The sequence below is a fragment of the Verticillium alfalfae genome, genomic scaffold (genome assembly GCF_000150825.1).
Source record: "Verticillium alfalfae VaMs.102 supercont1.5 genomic scaffold, whole genome shotgun sequence".
NCBI lineage: Eukaryota > Fungi > Ascomycota > Sordariomycetes > Glomerellales > Plectosphaerellaceae > Verticillium > Verticillium alfalfae.
This window is the reverse complement of record NW_003315034.1, coordinates 2375957-2393344: the sequence shown is the minus strand read 5'-3', so window position 1 is coordinate 2393344 and position 17388 is coordinate 2375957. Positions and strand designations below refer to the sequence as shown.

The 17388-nt window shown below is 55.4% G+C and overlaps 6 protein-coding genes across 6 annotated transcripts; 4 read left to right on the top strand and 2 right to left on the bottom strand.

The window, feature by feature from the left end:
* Positions 1-64: 64 nt before the first annotated feature.
* VDBG_05054 (glycogen debranching enzyme) lies at positions 65-2402 on the bottom strand (the record flags this gene model as incomplete). The annotated part of the gene is made up of 2 exons (XM_003005402.1): positions 65-1970; positions 2061-2402. 2 exons carry the CDS (start codon positions 2288-2290, stop codon positions 65-67), a joined length of 2136 nt encoding a protein of 711 aa, XP_003005448.1.
* Positions 2403-5459: 3057 nt separating this feature from the next.
* On the top strand, positions 5460-7058 carry VDBG_05053 (glycerol-3-phosphate dehydrogenase; the record flags this gene model as incomplete). Its single annotated transcript, XM_003005401.1, has 3 exons — positions 5460-5524; positions 5581-5954; positions 6177-7058. The coding sequence occupies 3 exons, from the start codon at positions 5460-5462 to the stop codon at positions 6836-6838; spliced, it is 1101 nt and encodes a 366-aa protein (XP_003005447.1).
* Positions 7059-7489: 431 nt separating this feature from the next.
* On the bottom strand, positions 7490-9227 carry VDBG_05052 (predicted protein; the record flags this gene model as incomplete). Its single annotated transcript, XM_003005400.1, has 5 exons — positions 7490-7816; positions 7876-8119; positions 8176-8341; positions 8468-8795; positions 8874-9227. The coding sequence occupies 5 exons, from the start codon at positions 9225-9227 to the stop codon at positions 7490-7492; spliced, it is 1419 nt and encodes a 472-aa protein (XP_003005446.1).
* Positions 9228-10626: 1399 nt separating this feature from the next.
* On the top strand, positions 10627-12997 carry VDBG_05051 (3-phytase; the record flags this gene model as incomplete). The annotated part of the gene is made up of 3 exons (XM_003005399.1): positions 10627-11151; positions 11201-12165; positions 12226-12997. The coding sequence occupies 3 exons, from the start codon at positions 10627-10629 to the stop codon at positions 12995-12997; spliced, it is 2262 nt and encodes a 753-aa protein (XP_003005445.1).
* A 1727-nt stretch (positions 12998-14724) lies between these two features.
* Positions 14725-15498, top strand: VDBG_05050 (predicted protein; the record flags this gene model as incomplete). Its single annotated transcript, XM_003005398.1, has 2 exons — positions 14725-15196; positions 15446-15498. 2 exons carry the CDS (start codon positions 14725-14727, stop codon positions 15496-15498), a joined length of 525 nt encoding a protein of 174 aa, XP_003005444.1.
* Positions 15499-16589: 1091 nt separating this feature from the next.
* VDBG_05049 (FMP32) lies at positions 16590-17265 on the top strand (the record flags this gene model as incomplete). The annotated part of the gene is made up of 2 exons (XM_003005397.1): positions 16590-17009; positions 17068-17265. 2 exons carry the CDS (start codon positions 16638-16640, stop codon positions 17254-17256), a joined length of 561 nt encoding a protein of 186 aa, XP_003005443.1.
* Between the last annotated feature and the right edge of the window lie 123 nt (positions 17266-17388).

Here is a 17388-nt window from a genome sequence, read left to right as displayed (position 1 = left end):
CGAGGTCCAGAGCTTTGGGTAGATCTCGTCGTACCATATCACTTCCGAGGGAATAGCACACATGTTACCAGGGCTGCATTGGGCAGCGTGACTCGTAAATCGCTTTCTGGACTGGAGTCTCGTTATCGTGGGTGCAGTCCATGAAGAGGGCGTGAACGGGCACGGGTTTGATCTTGCGAACAATTTCGCGGGAGGACTGTGAGTGATCATTGGTGGTTTCGCCAGGAGATCTCGGGGGGCTGGCAGGCGACTTGGGGTCGGCCCTCGATAACTCGTCCACTTCAAAGCTGCCAATAGGGCGCCCTCCATGTCGGTGTACCAGTCTGCTGAGCTCTCCTGTGCTCCACGCCTGCATGGCCTCTCGAATCAGGGAGCTGAGACCGAGCCTCTTAACAAAGACGTAGTCCATCTCTTCAGAACCGCTGAAGAGCTCAGCCACAACGTAAAGGTCTGGTCGCACGCGACGCGCCTCATCGAGTATGTGCTCAGCGACGTGCAGAGGAGTGGAGTGGCAGTTGTCTATGCGGAAACCGGCAAAGTACTTAGCAAGCATGCGAGCGTACTTGGTCATGTAATCCCAGAGGAAGGGGCTGTCTTTGGGTCCGCTGCCATAACGGAGCTTGACACAATCGCCCCAGACAATGACCTCGCGCCTGAGATACACTCGGGAGTCAGGCCCGGCATTGTCTATGAGGGCATTACCGGCCCAGACCCATCCATTGTTGGCAAGCGACAGCTCTTCCTTCTTGTGTTTGGATGTAGTGGCATTTTCGGGCAGTCGCGTAAAGTACGACTCGATGAGAGGGTTCTTCTCATTGATGGGTCCCATTTTTGGCCCGTGCTCGTCCAGGCGACAGTATTTGATGCGGTTGAAAAGCTGGTCCAGAATCACAGCAACTTCGTCGTCGTACTCCTTATAGAAGGGCAAATTGACTTCGTCGAGGACAGCGAGAATCTTGGTCTTGGCAGCCGCCTGGTCCGGCGTCGGACCAGAATTGCCTTCATAGCGGCCAAAGATGGCTGACAGAAGACCAGCGGCGACCTCTGGTTTCACCCTCCTCCTGAAGCGCTCGCCAAGACGGTTCTTGTTCAGTAGACCGTTCTTGATGAGGAACTGGGCCTGTTCTTTCTGTGGTGCCTCTTTGAGACCTAGGACACCGTCCGCACCCACTGAACTCTCGGGGAACTCCACCTTGTCGGCAACCCATGCGTCCACAGCGGCGTCAACGTCGCGCTCCACGTCAATGGCGTAGTATTCCCAGAGGCGGATCTCGGCAATGACTTGCTTTTTGATGGCATCCATGACCTTGACAAGGTCGTCATTGCTCTTGAGGTCCGTGGGCAGGCCAAGCTTCTCAAGATTTGCGCTGAGCTCCAGAAGCTTCGTGTCAAGCAGCCACGCAGACTCGAGCCAGGGCGCGGTCACCAGATTATAGCCCGAGTCGGGGTGTTCTTGCAGCCACTTACTATTATGCGCCGTGTGATTCAGAACAATGTCGGTCAGACTGAGCAGAGAGTGGTTCTTCTCGAGGCTATCGACCATGCCCTGTACGTCCTTTTCGCCGCCGGGGAAACAATCCGGGTCCCAGCCCAGCTGATCGTACAGACTGTAGGGTGAATTAGATGCGCCGCGGACTTGCAGAGGCGTGAAGTGAATCATGTTGTAACCCCGATCGCTGATGCCACGAAGGTGACGCTCCCAGTCGGTAGGGTATTTGCCCATGAATTTGCTGATGACGGAATAGATGGACAGCGCAGGCAGCGGCAACGGCCGGCCATCAAGAGATAGACGAGGGGCGACATCGATGTAGTAAAGAGGCGTCTTCTTGTGCGTTGTTTCTGTTTCAGGCTTGGAGCTCAGCTCGGCGGCGAGATCGGGAAGCTCGGCGTAGGTAGTGTAGAAAGCGTAGGCACCAGCTTGGAAGATGGGAATCGAGATTTCGATGGTGCGGTTGAAATCGGGAACGAGCCTGCGAGTTCCAGTCAATCTCAAGGCGCTGTAATGGTGCAGTGAAGCACACAGGGTTATCACGCGTTTGCCGTGTGACCAGCGGTCTTACTTGAATTCGCGGAACTTGTCTCTGCGAAACTCAGCACCCTGGTCAGGAATGTTGACCCAAAGACTGCCATGGCGACAAACAGAGGAGGTGCCCTCAATGGCGAAGCGAATGGTAACGGGTTCGTTGTTCTTGGGCGCTAAGTAGATGTATTCTCCGGCGATTTGAGGCGAGCCATCATCGTTCAGTGGAAGAAGGTAGACTTCGTTGGAGATCATGGTCTTGGGTATCATGGTCAGCAAATGTGATGGAGGGAGCTTCGTGCCCCACGGACGTCGATAAGATCCAAGAGAGCTTCGCAGCGTGAAGGCATCCAGCTGACGGAAGGGACGGAGGGGGCAGCCAGGAGTACAAGAAGGAAATCGGAGGGCAAGTTCAGACGGACATAGGAGCGAAAGGGGGTAATATGTGACCGGCCGGTAGGGTAGAAGGGCAAAAAGGCGGTCGCGGGAATGGACGGTGTGGCAACCGGGGTGCGGAAGTAAAGTGATGATATGATGATGGAGGATTATGTTGGAGGAGGGCTGAGCTGTATGGTAGCTCACACGTGGTGGGGTAGGGTATGGGTCGAGAGGAAGACAACGGAGAGGATGGAAGGCACAGATGAGACGCGAAACAATCTTGTCTGGTCTGATGCTTGTGGCGCCAACAGGCCAGCAAGCTTTGCCTGCCAAGAAGACCGAGGGGAGGGGGTTTGAGCAAAGCTCTTGCAGAGTTCTTCACTGGCGTCGCCGTCCCAATCTGAATGCGGCATGGGGGGCGCGGTCCGGCGTGGAGGTGAGGTGAGCTCAGCTTGTAGGAAGGCGGGAGCTACCTGGAGCCTTCTTTGCCTGTCCTGTCAAGCGAGTCCTTGAAGGGAGGGGCCGGGATCCCATGGTGAAGCGAAGACACGGAAGACAGGTACAAGGGGATCGGCAGGGCTGGACTACTTCCATGGCACCTTGCTGCCGGCTGTTGGGGGCATGTGGGCGGCCAAGCGAGCAGTCGCACTCGCGGTGACGGTGAGGCGAGGGAAGGTGAGGTGAGGTGATAAAGGCTAGCGCTGTGCCACGGCCGAGCACTGGCCTAGCAAGCCAACAGTAGGTTTGTTTGCTTCCATGCCTTGTTGACGCGCGCAAGTGAAGAAGCCTGCGACCGTGTCTCGGAGTCTTGGGGGAAAGGGGAGGTGGCTTTCTGGATAGGAAGTTTTGGGCATGCGCTTACCTCCTGGTTCATGGTGTTTTGCTTGTGAGCAAGTTGAGCGAAAGGTGCGCCGACACTACCGATGCTCCGATGGTTCCGCTCCGTTGGGGATATTCGTTGGCTGAAGACACGAGAAGATGATGGGTAGCAACTAAAAGTAGCTGCTGGATCGAGGGGGCTGAGGTAGGTAGGCGAGATCGCGAGCAATTGCCTGCTTGCTTGCTGGAAGATTTCGCCAGTCCCAACCTCGATCGCATCTCTGATCGGCCGGAGTCTGAGCTCCCCCCCCCCCTCCTCTCCCTCGCAGCACCGACGTCATGCCACTTAACGAGACGGCTTTGGGCTTAGTGTTGGATATTTCCCGCACAGGCCAGACGGGCCAGACTCGTCAGACGCTGTGACATGAGAGGGGCCCGCCCCGCTGCTGGCACCCAGCTCGTGCAAGTCTGGCCTAGCGCTCTACCATGTACGTCGTGTTCCTGGCACCATCGACCGATGAGTTCCGTGGTCGGGGCCTCGCGAGCGCTTCCCAGTAATCGGAATGACGATCTCTTGGAGCCTCAAATGCTGCCCGAGAAAGAGGGAAAATGTCACAGGGGGTCGTAATTGGATGAGACGGTCACATCGAGCGAGCGCTGTTGCTGGCACCGGGCTGACATGAGAAGGGAGAAACGCCGTCGATTATCCGATGTGAGAGGCGGCCGTCGGGTGCAATGCGCCAAGCTTCTTTTCGGATTGGCAGCACACCTTGAGAAGCTCGGGTTGTTGCTTGATGTGGCAGTAAACCTGCTTTGCTGGGGCAAAATCCCACAGGCGATGAAATGGAAGGACTGAGGTGCTCGGTGTCCATGTGTTTTGCAGCGGGCGATGCTGCGTATTTGCTTGTCGCTCTCGTCTCGCTCAGGAGCGCACTTGAGCGCCCTCATTCGAAAGGACTGGATTGGTTCCTTCAAACATGTTTGATGCTCCCGGAACACGCTTCTCCTTTGAGGCAGAGCATTGTCGAGTGAACCAGATTGCAATTGAAGAAATGTGAATTGACGAACGTGGACACGACGCGAAATTGCTGATCAGGCGGTGGAGTTCGCGGTCTTTGGACTTTCTTCTCAGCATGATGCCCATCACGAGCGAATGACCGAGAGCCTCGGGAAGTTCTGATGACTTTGCAACACCTGACGACGGCGCCGAGCGGCATGGTTAGGCCACCGAACGTCGCCAAACGTAACCAGCGTCTGGCCTTCTCGCCACCCGGGATTGCCAGGCACAGGGCACGGCCGACCGACGATCCCCAACCAAATCAAAGCCGACATGTGAAAACCCATATACAACGGCCCAGCAACGGGGGACCCGAAATAAATTTGGAAAGATGCGCGCGGCATTCGCCTCGTCTTCCGAGCCTCTAGGGGGCCTCCACCACGGACGGCACTGCCGATCCACGGCACCAATCAATTTGATAGTCTGAAAGAGGCTCCTAATAAGTTCACCCTCGGTTCATGCGCATGCCTGTGAAAAGCCCAGGCTTCAGTTATCGGCACCAAAAGGTAACCAGGTAGGAAGACAAAGAACAAGTAGTAGCAGGTCATCGGTCAATTGGCGCATGAGCTGCCTCGGCCAGCGAAGCTTCGATGCCTCGCCGAGGAGCAACACAGCACTGGCGCTTGCCTGACTTTGTTCGATGGTGCTCAACCCCTGCCCTTTTCGTTGGGCGACCTTGCCCTCTACAGCAGGCGGTCAGCCGTTCTGCCCCCGCCCCCCCTCCTGCGTCATGGGTGCCGTTCCACTGAAGCTCAACGCCTGTGACGGCGACTCGATAGCGGGCGGGCCGTTTGGAGGGAGGGTCCCAGTCTCGTGCTTGCGCTGGTTGCGCCGAGGACGCCTGGCTGGAGCAAGCCACGACACCACCTACCTATACTGAGCGCACACATCAGCAAACGGCAAGACCCCTATATTGACCTTTCCTTCAGCTCGTGGCGATATTCGTCTAGAACAGTGCTTTACGCCAGGGTCCCCCGCCTTCACCTCCACACTCAACCCTCCCTCTGCCGGCCCTGCTTATAACGGCGACCATCCTCTCTCCATCACGCCAACGCCTTGTGATACCTCATGCTTTTTCGCCCCTCCTCGATACCCCTCCACACATTGTCACTCGCAAGAGCAACTGGCTATCGTACTCGACCTCTCCGCATAGTCACCCGTCGAGTCTCTACAACCACCAACAACATGGCGACGCTCGGCCTCGACATCACGAAGAAGCACAAGGTGACTGTTGTCGGTTCCGGCAACTGGTAAGTGCAGCCTGCCTGGTCATATTGCCCACGAGCCTTGTCTGACGTAGCACCAGGGGCTCTACCATTTCCAAAATCGTTGCCGAGAACACCAAGGCGTTCCCCGATATCTTCGAGGAGGAGGTTCAGATGTGGGTGTATGAGGAGGATGTCACTCTGTCCGAAGACTCTCCCTACTACGACTCGGCCACGGGTTCATCACCGCAAAAGCTCACTCACATTATCAACACGCACCACGAGAACACAAAGTACCTGCCTGGGGTCCGTCTGCCGACAAACCTGATTGCAAACCCCTCGGTCGTCGACGCCGCCCGCGATGCTACGATTCTCATTTTCAACCTGCCCCACCAGTTTATTGGCAAAGTCTGCGACCAGCTGCGCGCAATATTCTCCCCTGTGCTCGGGCATCTCCTGCATCAAGGGTGTCAATGTCTCAGACGACGGTGTCTCCCTCTTCTCCGAATGGATCGGTGACGGTCTCGGCATCTACGTTGGTGCCCTGTCTGGCGTCAACATTGCTTTCGGAGATTGCTGCCGAGAATTGGTCCGAGACGACTATTGCATATGACCATCCTCAATGGATAAGTGGCGCGTGCCTACCCGGCGCGCGCCTCCGTGACGCATCGCTGCCCTGCCTTGCGACGGTTGCCAGTCAAAGCGGCCCAACGGCGCCACAAAGATTATGCTGGCCTCCAGGGTATGACGCCTGTTTCACTGCATCCACAAGGATGCCCGCGGCCGCGCTTCCAAAACGAAGCTCACGCCCTTCCGGCTACCTACCCACCCTCGACCACGAGACGTTCAAGCAGCTCTTCCATCGCCCCTACTTCCATGTGCGTATGGTCTCCCGATGTTGCTGGTGTGTCCCTTGGTGGTGCCCTGAAGAACATCGTCGCTCTGGCCGCCGGCTTCGTCGACGGCCGCGGCTGGGGTGACAACGCCAAGGCTGCCATCATGCGCATCGGCCTCCTCGAGATGGTTGCCTTTGGCCAGGCCTTCTTCGGCCAAACGGTCCGTCCCGCCACCTTCACAGAGGAGTCGGCCGGCGTCGCCGATCTCATTACCTCATGCAGCGGCGGCCGTAACTTCCGTTGCGCTCGCAAGGCCGTCCTCGAGGGCCTCACCGTGCAGGAGGTTGAGGAGCGCGAGCTCAATGGACAGAAGCTGCAGGGCACGAGCACAGCCGCCGAGGTCAATAGCTTCCTCAAGGCCCGCGGGCTCGAGAAGGAGTATCCCCTCTTCACTGCCGTTCACGAGATCCTCGAGGGCCGCAACAGCGTGGACGACATTCCTCAGTTGGTGTCCGATAACTAAGGGGATGCGTCGCGGGTGTGCGGAGGTAATACGTCAGTGATGCATGTGGTAGATGACAGCTCATACGAGCAGCAAGATTTCGCTCCACAGTCTCTCAACGTGGCGAGCAAAGAGTCAGGCACGAAGAGGCGTTCGGCTCAGAGGGGCGGGAGGGGACAGGTCAAGGTTGAGGGTTCGTTGATATCCAGAATTGAATGCATAATGGTTTCGCTGTTCTACTTCCTGTTGTCCGGATCGTTTATTGCTGGTTCATTACGCTGATGTGCCTGCCTATCTTACACCAGGCACCCTAGGCCTTTAGGCTCGCCACCGATAAACTTAGTGCATGCTACAAAGCGGTACTGTATTCGATGTTGCTATGGAATTGATCATACTCCTAAACATGGCTTGACCCAAGTCATTTAGTCTCGCAGCTCACCCTCTCCAGACCCCAGCCCTCCTTGGTGCTCGCCGGCGCCAAATACGATGCGGCAGCACAATGCTAGCCATCCTCTACTCTTGGCCATTGAATCCTGCTGGTCACGTCCTTGGGCAGCTCCCCGATGCCAGTTTAACTTGGATCACCTCGAAGCTCCCAGGTGTGTCCAAGTATTGGTACCCTGACCGACGATCCGGAACAAGCTTTTCTGGATAGCACGTCGTGCAAGCCGTTCAAAGGGGGCTTTCGGGACCCGTTCTGGAAAAATCAGGGCCTCCACCGATTACCAGTTCTACAGATTCATTTGCTTCGGAACTGGACTCCAATTTTGTGGTCCGATCATCCCAGTCACGAGAATCCTTCTTGCCCGACACGAAGACCAGGCGCATATAATACCGGTTGTCTTTGGCGTCGATAGCGCACCTGGTCATTTGAATCAGGGCATCGATCTGTTCATCGTTGAGACCACGAAGGGTGAACTTGGTGCGGTCAATGTGAGAGATGTAGCTGTGAAGGACCTGGCGAAAGAGAGCTCCGGCCACTTTTCTCTTCAACCAGCTCTGGGTTAAACGTTAGCTAGGAAGATCTTCGATATTCTCTTCAAGATGATGAGACTCACCATATCCTGTTGTTGGCCAATAGGTACCAATTGGGTCATGACCTCAACTTCGGTGAAACCAGCGGTACCTAGCGCATCTACCAGGTCCTCCACAGGATGAACAGCCTTAAGATCCGGCAGAGTCTCCTTGCAGAGAAGTCGGAAGAAAATATTCAGTGGATGATCGAAGTTCTCCGGCTCGTCTCGCTTCCGGACTATGGGTTCGAACGCTTGAATTTCTAGATAACCCCCGTTGTTGAGGGCCCTATGTGTCACATCGTTAACTCAATCCTGCTTTTAAGGAACCGGTGCAGAACTCACGAGTAGCAAGTATCAAGGAGATAGTTCCGGTCTGTGACTTGAGCGATAGCGTGGCTGACCCGTATCATGTCCACCAGGTCGTCCGATGAGGCGCGAGATCCGACCGGAGGGCCATGGACAATATTCATGTCGACGAAGTGAAGGTTCGGTGGCATAGGCGTAGGCTCTATCGTGAGCAGGTCGTCGTACCTATCCCCTGCGTATATATCCGTCCCGAGACGTCCACATTTTCCGGCAACTGAAACCATGTTAGTATCATCATAGAGCGACTGCTTTTGATTCCGATACGAACCGTCAGAGGCCCAGACGCCGCTCCCCGCGCCCAAGTCGAGAAAGTTCTTTGAGGCAGGTTCGATGAGAGACAGACAAGGTTGGCTATATAGCTTCATCTGCAAAGTATGACGTGTGTTCTCGGACGAGGTCCTGGCGTAGACGAATTTCAGGTTGTCTTCGTCAAGGCGTCCGATTAGGTCGCCAGGAAGCCCAAGACCAAAGGTAGCCAAGCTAAGTGAGCCAGGGGTTCTGAGGAGAACTTTGAAATAGTTCATGTGCCTCTTGTAAGCAACGACTCCCGGGCCTTGTGGGAGCTTGCGAGGGAAAGAGCAATACGATGAGGCACCCTGGTTCATGGAGTGCAGAAAGTCAGTTTCACCGCAAGTAGTGGGTTCAATTAGTGAACAGAAGTGCGGGTGGCTTACCAGTCCCTTCACGGTAGTTGAGGTAGACGAAATCAACTCCTTCTCCGAAAATATGATGGGAGGAGACGGCGATATCGCTGCGCGTGTGATCACCTCGCTGCCGTTGGGTGTATGACTGCTGTCGGCGTCGCAAGGCTGATCGTTTAAGGGAGCCGGTTTATCTTGGGTAACAGGAGTTCGCGTGTCACTTGTTTTCTGTCGCTTGGCCATAGGAACTCCTTTGTTTTTGCCGTCTCGCATATTGACTACGGTTTTGTGTGCCCGCTTTTGCTTACGGGCACGCGGGTCCGGCTCTTGCGCTCGATGGGCGGACTGATAAAGAGCGAATCTCAGGAGGGATTCTGGGTCAGACATGTGGGTAGCTGGTAAACGTCTTTGCGGTCATGGATGATTGTATGGTAAAAGAAGGAGAAGTATTGAAAGGTAGGACGAGGGCGGAGACAAAGCAGACGACAGACGACTTCTGAGAGGTACGCACAAGTATGGTGGCGTGAATGGTTGTCCGAGCACTGCGTCGCGGTAAAGACGAGCTTAAGACAGGCAACAACGCTTTCTCTCCGGCGGCAGGCACAAGAGCTCTTTCCAGTGCACGCCAGAATAGAGGCGATGCCGTGTCCTGGTAGATGCTTAGATCGAGGGCAACTGCTCAAGGAACCCTAGGGGAAGGAGCCATAACCTGGGTACCTAAGCTAGAAATCTCCATCAAGGGACTATGTGTCATCCCATTAAATGTACGCATATTCACCTCTGATAACTAAGAGCTGCCTATATATGAAGAGCTTGGTCGCTGGGCGATCAGGATGCACTGAATGAGTGGTTGTGACCCTCCTTCCCCACGCTCGAGGCCTACGATGTTGGAGAACACTGATGCAGTGGACGGGTTAAAGCAGGCGTCTGCATGCATCCAAAGAGCATACCCAGACTGCGACGAGACTTTCGAGCATCAGCGGTTTCCGTATCGCATAAATCACAATACATACTGCTGAATCCCGTGCATTGTGATGTGTCCGGTTCAATATTCGTATACCTGAGATGGTTGGAGAGACCTGATCGCGCTCAGCTCAGGGCGCCCAGACGAGTCACGCGATACCTTGCCGTCTTGAGATGGAAGGGTCATAAAGCATGCCAGAGCTCTCGCGAGCCGATGAGCGCATGACGGATAAGACGGCAGTGGCCTCGAAGATCTCGAAGATGGGACGAAGTGCGCAGAGCCGACGGCTCGAAATGGTGCGACGTCGACATGTCGAGATAGAGTGCCTTACATAAGGCTGGCAGGCAGTCCGTGGCCAAATTGCCAAGCCAGAGAGATGCGGGATGCGGCAGCTTAAGATACCCGGCCCCTGCGTAGGGGCGCGCCCCGCGCCAGCCCCATTAGGAGTGTGACCCCCCCTGCTTCCTACACTCACCAATGGTCGACCCCAATCCCTCCACGCGCACGTTGGTCCTCTTTCCAAAGCACGACGATCCATGCACACTGCTACCCCTCAGTCATTCACAAGCTTCCTCTCGCTCTTCCGATCGCCGTCAGGGCTCATCAGGGTCTTTGAAGCGCTTCCAGGAACGGTCTAGATCCTCAACCCTCGCACCCTGGTCGCCGGGATGAGTGCCCAAACGTACTCGACTCCGTGGCCATCAACGTGCGTCCGTCCATGGCGCGGTTGTCCATGATAAAAGGGCTCATGCTCTCCCGTGCAGCAACATGGCCGTTGTTGCCTTGCCACACCACTTTCCCCGAGCTCGAATGCCAGCCACTATGGGTCTGAAGCCTCTCGCTTTTACCGCGGCCTTCGTTGCCCTCGCCACCCAGCCCTGGCTGTCAGCTGCTGTCGAGCTCCAACTCAACGTGACGGCCTACACGTTCGGTCTCGTAGAGTCGGACGCCACGGCTGTCTACTACTCCGAGTCACAGCCCTTGCTCATCAGCAACGATGGTGGTGCCTCGACCGGTGGCTTTCACACCTGGGACCTCGATGGCGATGCACCTCTGCAAGCACTAAAGAGCGTGAACACCGGCAGGACCAAGCTTGTGGCGACTGTCCATGATGTTGGCGGCAGAGATATTCTCGTTTCAATCCCAGCGACTACCTCCATCCTCAGTGCGTACGAACTTCCGTCTCTGAAGGAGCTCGATGATGCCCGTTTCGTCGCTCTCGGCGATTGGTCAGCCTTGTGCTCCTGGAAGGCTCCCAGCGCCAACAACTACGTCTTCCTCTTTGGCAAGAGCTCAGGTCACCAGTACTTGGTCCGCGAAGCTGGAGAGTCTGTTGAATTTGTGGAGGTATAATTTGGCCATGCTAGCTGTCCTGGATTCATGCTGATGCCGCCAGGTCCAATCCTTTGACGTCCCCACGGAGTTCGCCGGATGCGCGGTCTCTAGCAAGCAATCCAAGTTGATCCTCACACCGAATGACGGTGACGAAATTCACCAAATCGATCTTGCTGAATCGACTTCTACCCCTGGGCTCTCTGTCCTTGGTAAGACCGAGGACACAGCTACAGGCATAGCCGTATACACATCTCAGGGGACTGACGCCGATTATCTCTTTATCGCGCAGGAGGGCACTGTTGCTGTCTACCGCTATCCATTTGAACTTGTCGGTACACTGGCCCTGACGGGTCTCGAGGACATTGAGGTCGAAGGCATCAGCCTTTACCAGGCCACCACCTCCAAGTACCCCCTTGGCGCGCTAGGCTTTGCGGCCGAGGCCGACAATTTTGAAGGTTTCGGCCTCAGTTCGCTCGAAAACATCTGGGAAGGCCTCGGTGTTGAGCCCAACACCGAGTATGATCCACGAGCTCTTCTCGGCTGTCGGAAGCGGGATCCCATCTGCGACGCTTGTTCCAATAACGGTTTCTGCACAACAAATTCTACTGCGTGCACTTGTTTCTCAGGCTTTGCCGGCACCGGCTGCAGCGACTTCACATGCCAAGATAATTGCTCTGGTCGTGGAACCTGCGTCGGCCCCAACGTTTGCCAATGTGAGAAGGGCTGGGGTGGTCTGCACTGCTCCTTCCTGCTCATCGAGCCGGCCTTTGAGACGGAAGCGAACGGCAACGATGGTGACGATCCAGCCATTTGGATATCCCCTGAATCTCCCGAAAAATCCCGCATCATCACAACGACCAAGTCTGAGACTGGTGCTGGCTTGGGAGTCTTCGACCTGGAAGGCAAGCTCCTTCAAATCTTCCCCGCTGGCCAGCCAAACAATGTTGATGTCATATACAACTTCAACCTTGGCAACAGAACCGTTGACCTCGCTTACGCAGCATGCCGTGCTGATGATACCCTCTGGTGAGATCCTAGATAAGGCGCGCAGCAGTATACAGTATATGCCAAGCTGACCAGCAACAGTTTGTTTGAGATCACGGCCGATGGTGTCCTGAAGGACATAGCTGGTAGCAGCCAGACCGCCAAGGTTGAGGACGGCCTGTACGGTTCGTGTGTCTACCGCTCCCGCCAGACTGGCAAGCAATATCTCTTTGTCAATGAAAAAACGGCACGGTACATGCAATACGAGCTCACTGCTTCTGCCAATGGAACCCTCGAGACGACACTTGTGCGGGAGTTCCAGGGCGGCTCGGGCGGTCAGGTCGAAGGGTGTGTCTCTGATGAAGAAAATGGGTGGGTATGGATCGGCGAGGAACCATCAGCACTCTGGCGATATGATGCGGAACCGGACTCGGAACCGACCGGCATCCGTGTCGCATACGTCGGCGACGGTCTTCTCTGGGGTGATGTCGAAGGCGTCACCTTGGTATTCGGCAAGACGCGAGAAGAAGGCTACCTTTTCGTATCTGCCCAGGGTGTCAGCGCCTACAATGTCTATCGCCGCGCCAGCCCCCACGAGTACGTCATGACTTTCACCCTCGTTGACTCGGCGGACGGCCAGATCGACCACGTTTCGAACACCGACAGTCTTGCCGCTGTTGGCGCCAACTTGGGCCCAGGCTTTCCTCACGGTCTGCTCGTTGTGCACGATGACACGAATGAGCTGCCAGGTGGAGGAGCCGATGTCCAAGCCAGTTATAAGGTTGTTGGCCTGGATAAAATCCTCGGCGCAGAGCCGTTTAAGGGGCTGAATCTACTTGACGGCATCGACCCAAACTGGGATCCTCGGGCTTGAGCGGGCTGACCGCCACTACCAACATTCGGGTAGTATCACATACTGAATTGATCGTATTTCTCCTGGCGCTGCCTGTCGCGAGATATCTGCGGTACCCAAGGATCCCAATGTGATGAATAAGGCATTGATAGGCCTGGTGCGGCCTCAGGAATCTCAGGCAGGTAAACCTTTCACGGGCAGCCACTAGAAGTAGTAGCGGCATGATCCGCCCTTCAAGGACACCATGAGTGTCCGAGATATCCTACGCGGTGCTTCAAAGATGCCAGTTCAAAGTCAGTACTCCATAACGGGGACACATGTCCATGACCTTGTTGTGGATATGTAGCTAATAAATGACCTGTCTTGATGACTTGTAGGGACTACAGTACTGGCTCCCGACTAAGGACGTGTGGCTGTGCTAAAACTCGTTTTGGACACCGAAGTTGTTTGAAATCATTGCCAACTATGCTGTACTCCTTTTGATGCTTGTTCGGGGATCTTGAACCGCGTTGGTAATGCCATTGCTGCCGCCCTCACAGTGGACCGCTACAGGCCAGATCAGGGTGTCATCTCACCGTTACCTCGAGTTGAATCTACTACGAATGTGTTTAATCGGTCTGGAAAAGGTCTGCGATAAAGTGACATCCTCGCCTATTCCAACCTTAATGCTGCCCTGTGGTACCCGGCTGTAACCACTTTAAGTGCCTTGGCAAGTCTCGGTACACATGTCGTTTTGTGCACTTAGTAACCATATTTAAGGTACGGAGACGCTACTCCACTTCAGCTGTCAGGGCACATCTTGAATAGAGCCGCATGCGGCGGCGTCCGAGTGGGGAGGGCCAATCACCACCTGGGTTCTCGTCCTATTCAGGGGTTCAATAGAGACTCGATCGGGTATTGAATAAGAGACTTAGGGACACCGAGTACATGCTTGCACACCTTCGGGGTTAGACGATTAAGCAAGCTGCCGTCATCTTTGTTTCTTGAGCCAAGTTCGCGCCAATTAGACCCCTTGTCTGGAAAGTGCGTCTGCCGACCCCTGACTTTCACACTTGCCATCTGAGGAGACGCCTTGTAGCGGCCCTTGAGAGCTTCAATGCTATCCGATCAGGAAGAAAGATGGCGTTCGACGGCTTTGTCCGCAAAGGCAGTCGGAGTGGTTCGCATGAGCTGGAATTCCAAACGAATCGCCCAAAGAAGTCCTGAATAAGCCTTGTCCTATTCAGACAGCACACCGAAGGTGTGTCCGCAAGTGATATCTGCCTTTGGGCTCCGAACCAGCCTTTAAACCAACGCAACCCGTGATGTCAGGTCGTTTGCTTCGCGATAGCCTCGATCTTTGAAGCAATATTGACTTGCTTTTGCGTGCGTGTGATAGAGGCGTCGTCTTCCAAGGTAAGAGTCGTGGATGGATGTTCTGGCCCAGCGTCGTGTGCCTACCTTGGCCCTGGATAATCGTGGCCACCAACTCCAGGCTCTCGTTATTGGGCTATTGAAATGAACAACCGACCCAGACCAATAAAGCACAACTGCCTCAACATGAATTATAAAGATGTTGCTCAGATCGCCCCCAAGACCAGATAATACCCCCTCTTCACTCGTCCCAGCTCCAACATCATTGAGCCAAAGGTCATCAGCGAACCTTGAGACAAGCAACTCTTTCAAGAACATCGAGTCCACCGCCACACGTTCACTACCCATCAGACAAACTGAGTTGATCCAACCCGTTCCCCTACCCAAGCCTCAGAATGAAGTTCCTCCTTTACGCGGCCGTCGTCGCGGCCGTCGCCAACGCTGCAGCGCTCCCCTTCGCCGAGCCCGGCAAGCCGTGCCCCCGACCTGGACAGGGCTGCTGGAAGGCCAGGCGTGCCCCCGAGCCCATTGCCATGCCCGAACCTGAGGCTGTTGCCGAGGCCGAGCCTGGCAAGCCATGCCCCCGTCCCGGACAGGGCTGCTGGAAGGCCAAGCGTGCCCCCGAGCCCATTGCCATGCCCGAGCCAGAGCCTGAGGCTGTTGCTGAGGCTGACCCTCAGAAGCCCTGCCCCCGACCTGGACAGGGCTGCTGGAAGAACAAGAAGCGCACGCCCGAGCCCGTCGCCATGCCCGAGCCAGAGCCTGAGGCTGTTGCCGAGGCTAACCCTCAGAAGCCCTGCCCCCGACCTGGACAGGGCTGCTGGAAGAACAAGCGCAGCGCCGAGCCCGAGTCCGTCGCCAGCCAGTGTACGTCCTTTCTCTGCCGTCTGATGTCCAAGGGAACGAACCCTGCCGTTGCCCGGGGGGCACAAGCAGCGGTTGATAGGTTGATCATTCATACTGACGCTGGTATCGACAGAGAAACTAGACGCGTTTCCAACATGGATCGTACTCGGACGGACATCTTGTTGAGAGCACCCGGTAGGTAGCTACCCCGTTAACACGGAATCTCGGCTCGTTTGCTGACTTAACCAGACGCTTCAAGGATTCTGATAGGTGATCGGTTCATGAACTTGAGGGTCAGGGGAGGAGGAGGAGGAAGGCAATGATCCAAAAGGAGCTCGCAGAAAAAAACTCGACAGAAAAAACTCAGCCCATGAAGCACCTCGAACACGGGAGGAAACGCACTAGAGCACCACATTTTCACTTCTTCAAGCCAAATGCGACAGGGCTCTTCAAGGAAGCAAGGAAACAGACAACTCATCTGCATCCTGACCTTTGCCCGCCGCATTTCAGCTCTTTCATTTCCACATGGCGGTTTTTGTTTCGTCAGGCAACTTGACGCCGCTCTTTTTCGAGGATGTATGTATCCCGTAGTCGATAGCTCTTATGTTGTACAATCGTGCGGCCAAATGAGAATCACTGGGTTCCGCCACTGGTGCTGATATGCTGCTGGCTCGTGATGAGGATATCTCTTGTCAAGATGTGGTAAATCGCAGGAGGCAGATGTTGCAGCACAACAAAGAGATGAAGTCGTTCGACCCCCAGACGCTTGCTTAGCACGTGATCTGGTGGGTCCTCTGCCTGTCCCGCGAACAGCATCATCAGCCATGGGTGCGACACAGGACCACAGCCACGTCCCAGTTGGGTGAGGTTGCAGCTAGTTGGACGGCTCGGTAACGATCATGGTACCGGTTTAATGCTGCGAGGCTGTCCCACAGTAGAATATCTCATTACGAGAGCTTAGCTACCAGCCCGCCTCACGCGCATCGAGATGCAGATATGTACGTTCAATCATTGCGATCCTTCCCATATGCCAAAAGGCAGGTAAGCACCGCACCCAAGATTGTTCGGTTTCCTCTCCATTCTGTATCCCCAGAGTTCAATGGTCGTGGGCTCAGCAGAGCGAACCTCGCATCAAGTTTGCATGGAAATCTGAATGTGATTTTTGCGTTGTTCATATTTGAATGAAGAGAGGAAAGGAAAACTGAAAAAGCCTGGCTGCCATGAGGAAGTTTTGTAGGTGCGGCGGCGGGGTCCAGAATCTTTGATAGCCAATCAAGGCTTTCAAAACCCCAGCGAATCAAACATGCGGCTCATCCTCGGCAGAAGACGAGCGACCCTAGCTGGACTCAAGTGGGACCTCCCCGCGACCACATGTTCCGGTTCCTGGATGCCATCATCGCGGTCCTGCGCCTGCCAAACTTACTCGTGACAGCTATTCTTGAGAACAGAACAACGGAACGCCATGGCGTTCCCAACAACAATGGCCTCTGGAGCGCTGCCTAGGTTTCTGCTGCCGAAGCTCAGCTGGCATACGCCCGCAAAAACATATCGATCTCTTTTGATCCCCGCGATCCAGCCCACGGCACCGTGGCAATCACAAACCACTTCATTTCACACTTCCAGCCAGACGCCACAATGCAGGAGAGCTGGCTCCCTGCCATACTCTGCACCAAACTCTTCCATGTTTCGGAAAACTTTCCACACGACGCCAGCAAGGCAGCGTGACCATCACTTTGACACCCTCAAGTTTGTCCAACGGCTCAAGGGCGAGGGCTTCACGGAGGAGCAAAGCTGCTGCCATGATGAAGGTGCTCAACGATGTCATCGAAGAGAGGTTTTTCCATCTTGATCTTTTCCTCCCTTCCGTATCGCTTGCTGACTGATGACCCCAGCATTCAAAATCTTACCCGCACAATGGTCCTTCGCGAAGACGCCGCCAAGGCCACTTATACCCAGAAAGTCGACTTCGCCAAGCTACGCTCCGAGCTCCTCTCCGCCGACAGCACCGAATCGAGTACCACGCGTGCCGCCCACGAGCGCCTGTCCAACGACATTACCAAGCTGAGCAGCCGTCTGCGTGACGAGATCGGCCGTACGCAAGCCAGTGTGCGTCTCGACCTCAATCTCGAGAAGGGCCGCATTCGAGAGGAAGCTGTGGGGCAGGAGTTGAAGATTAAGGAGACCGAGACCAAGATCGAACAGGAGGTGGCCGC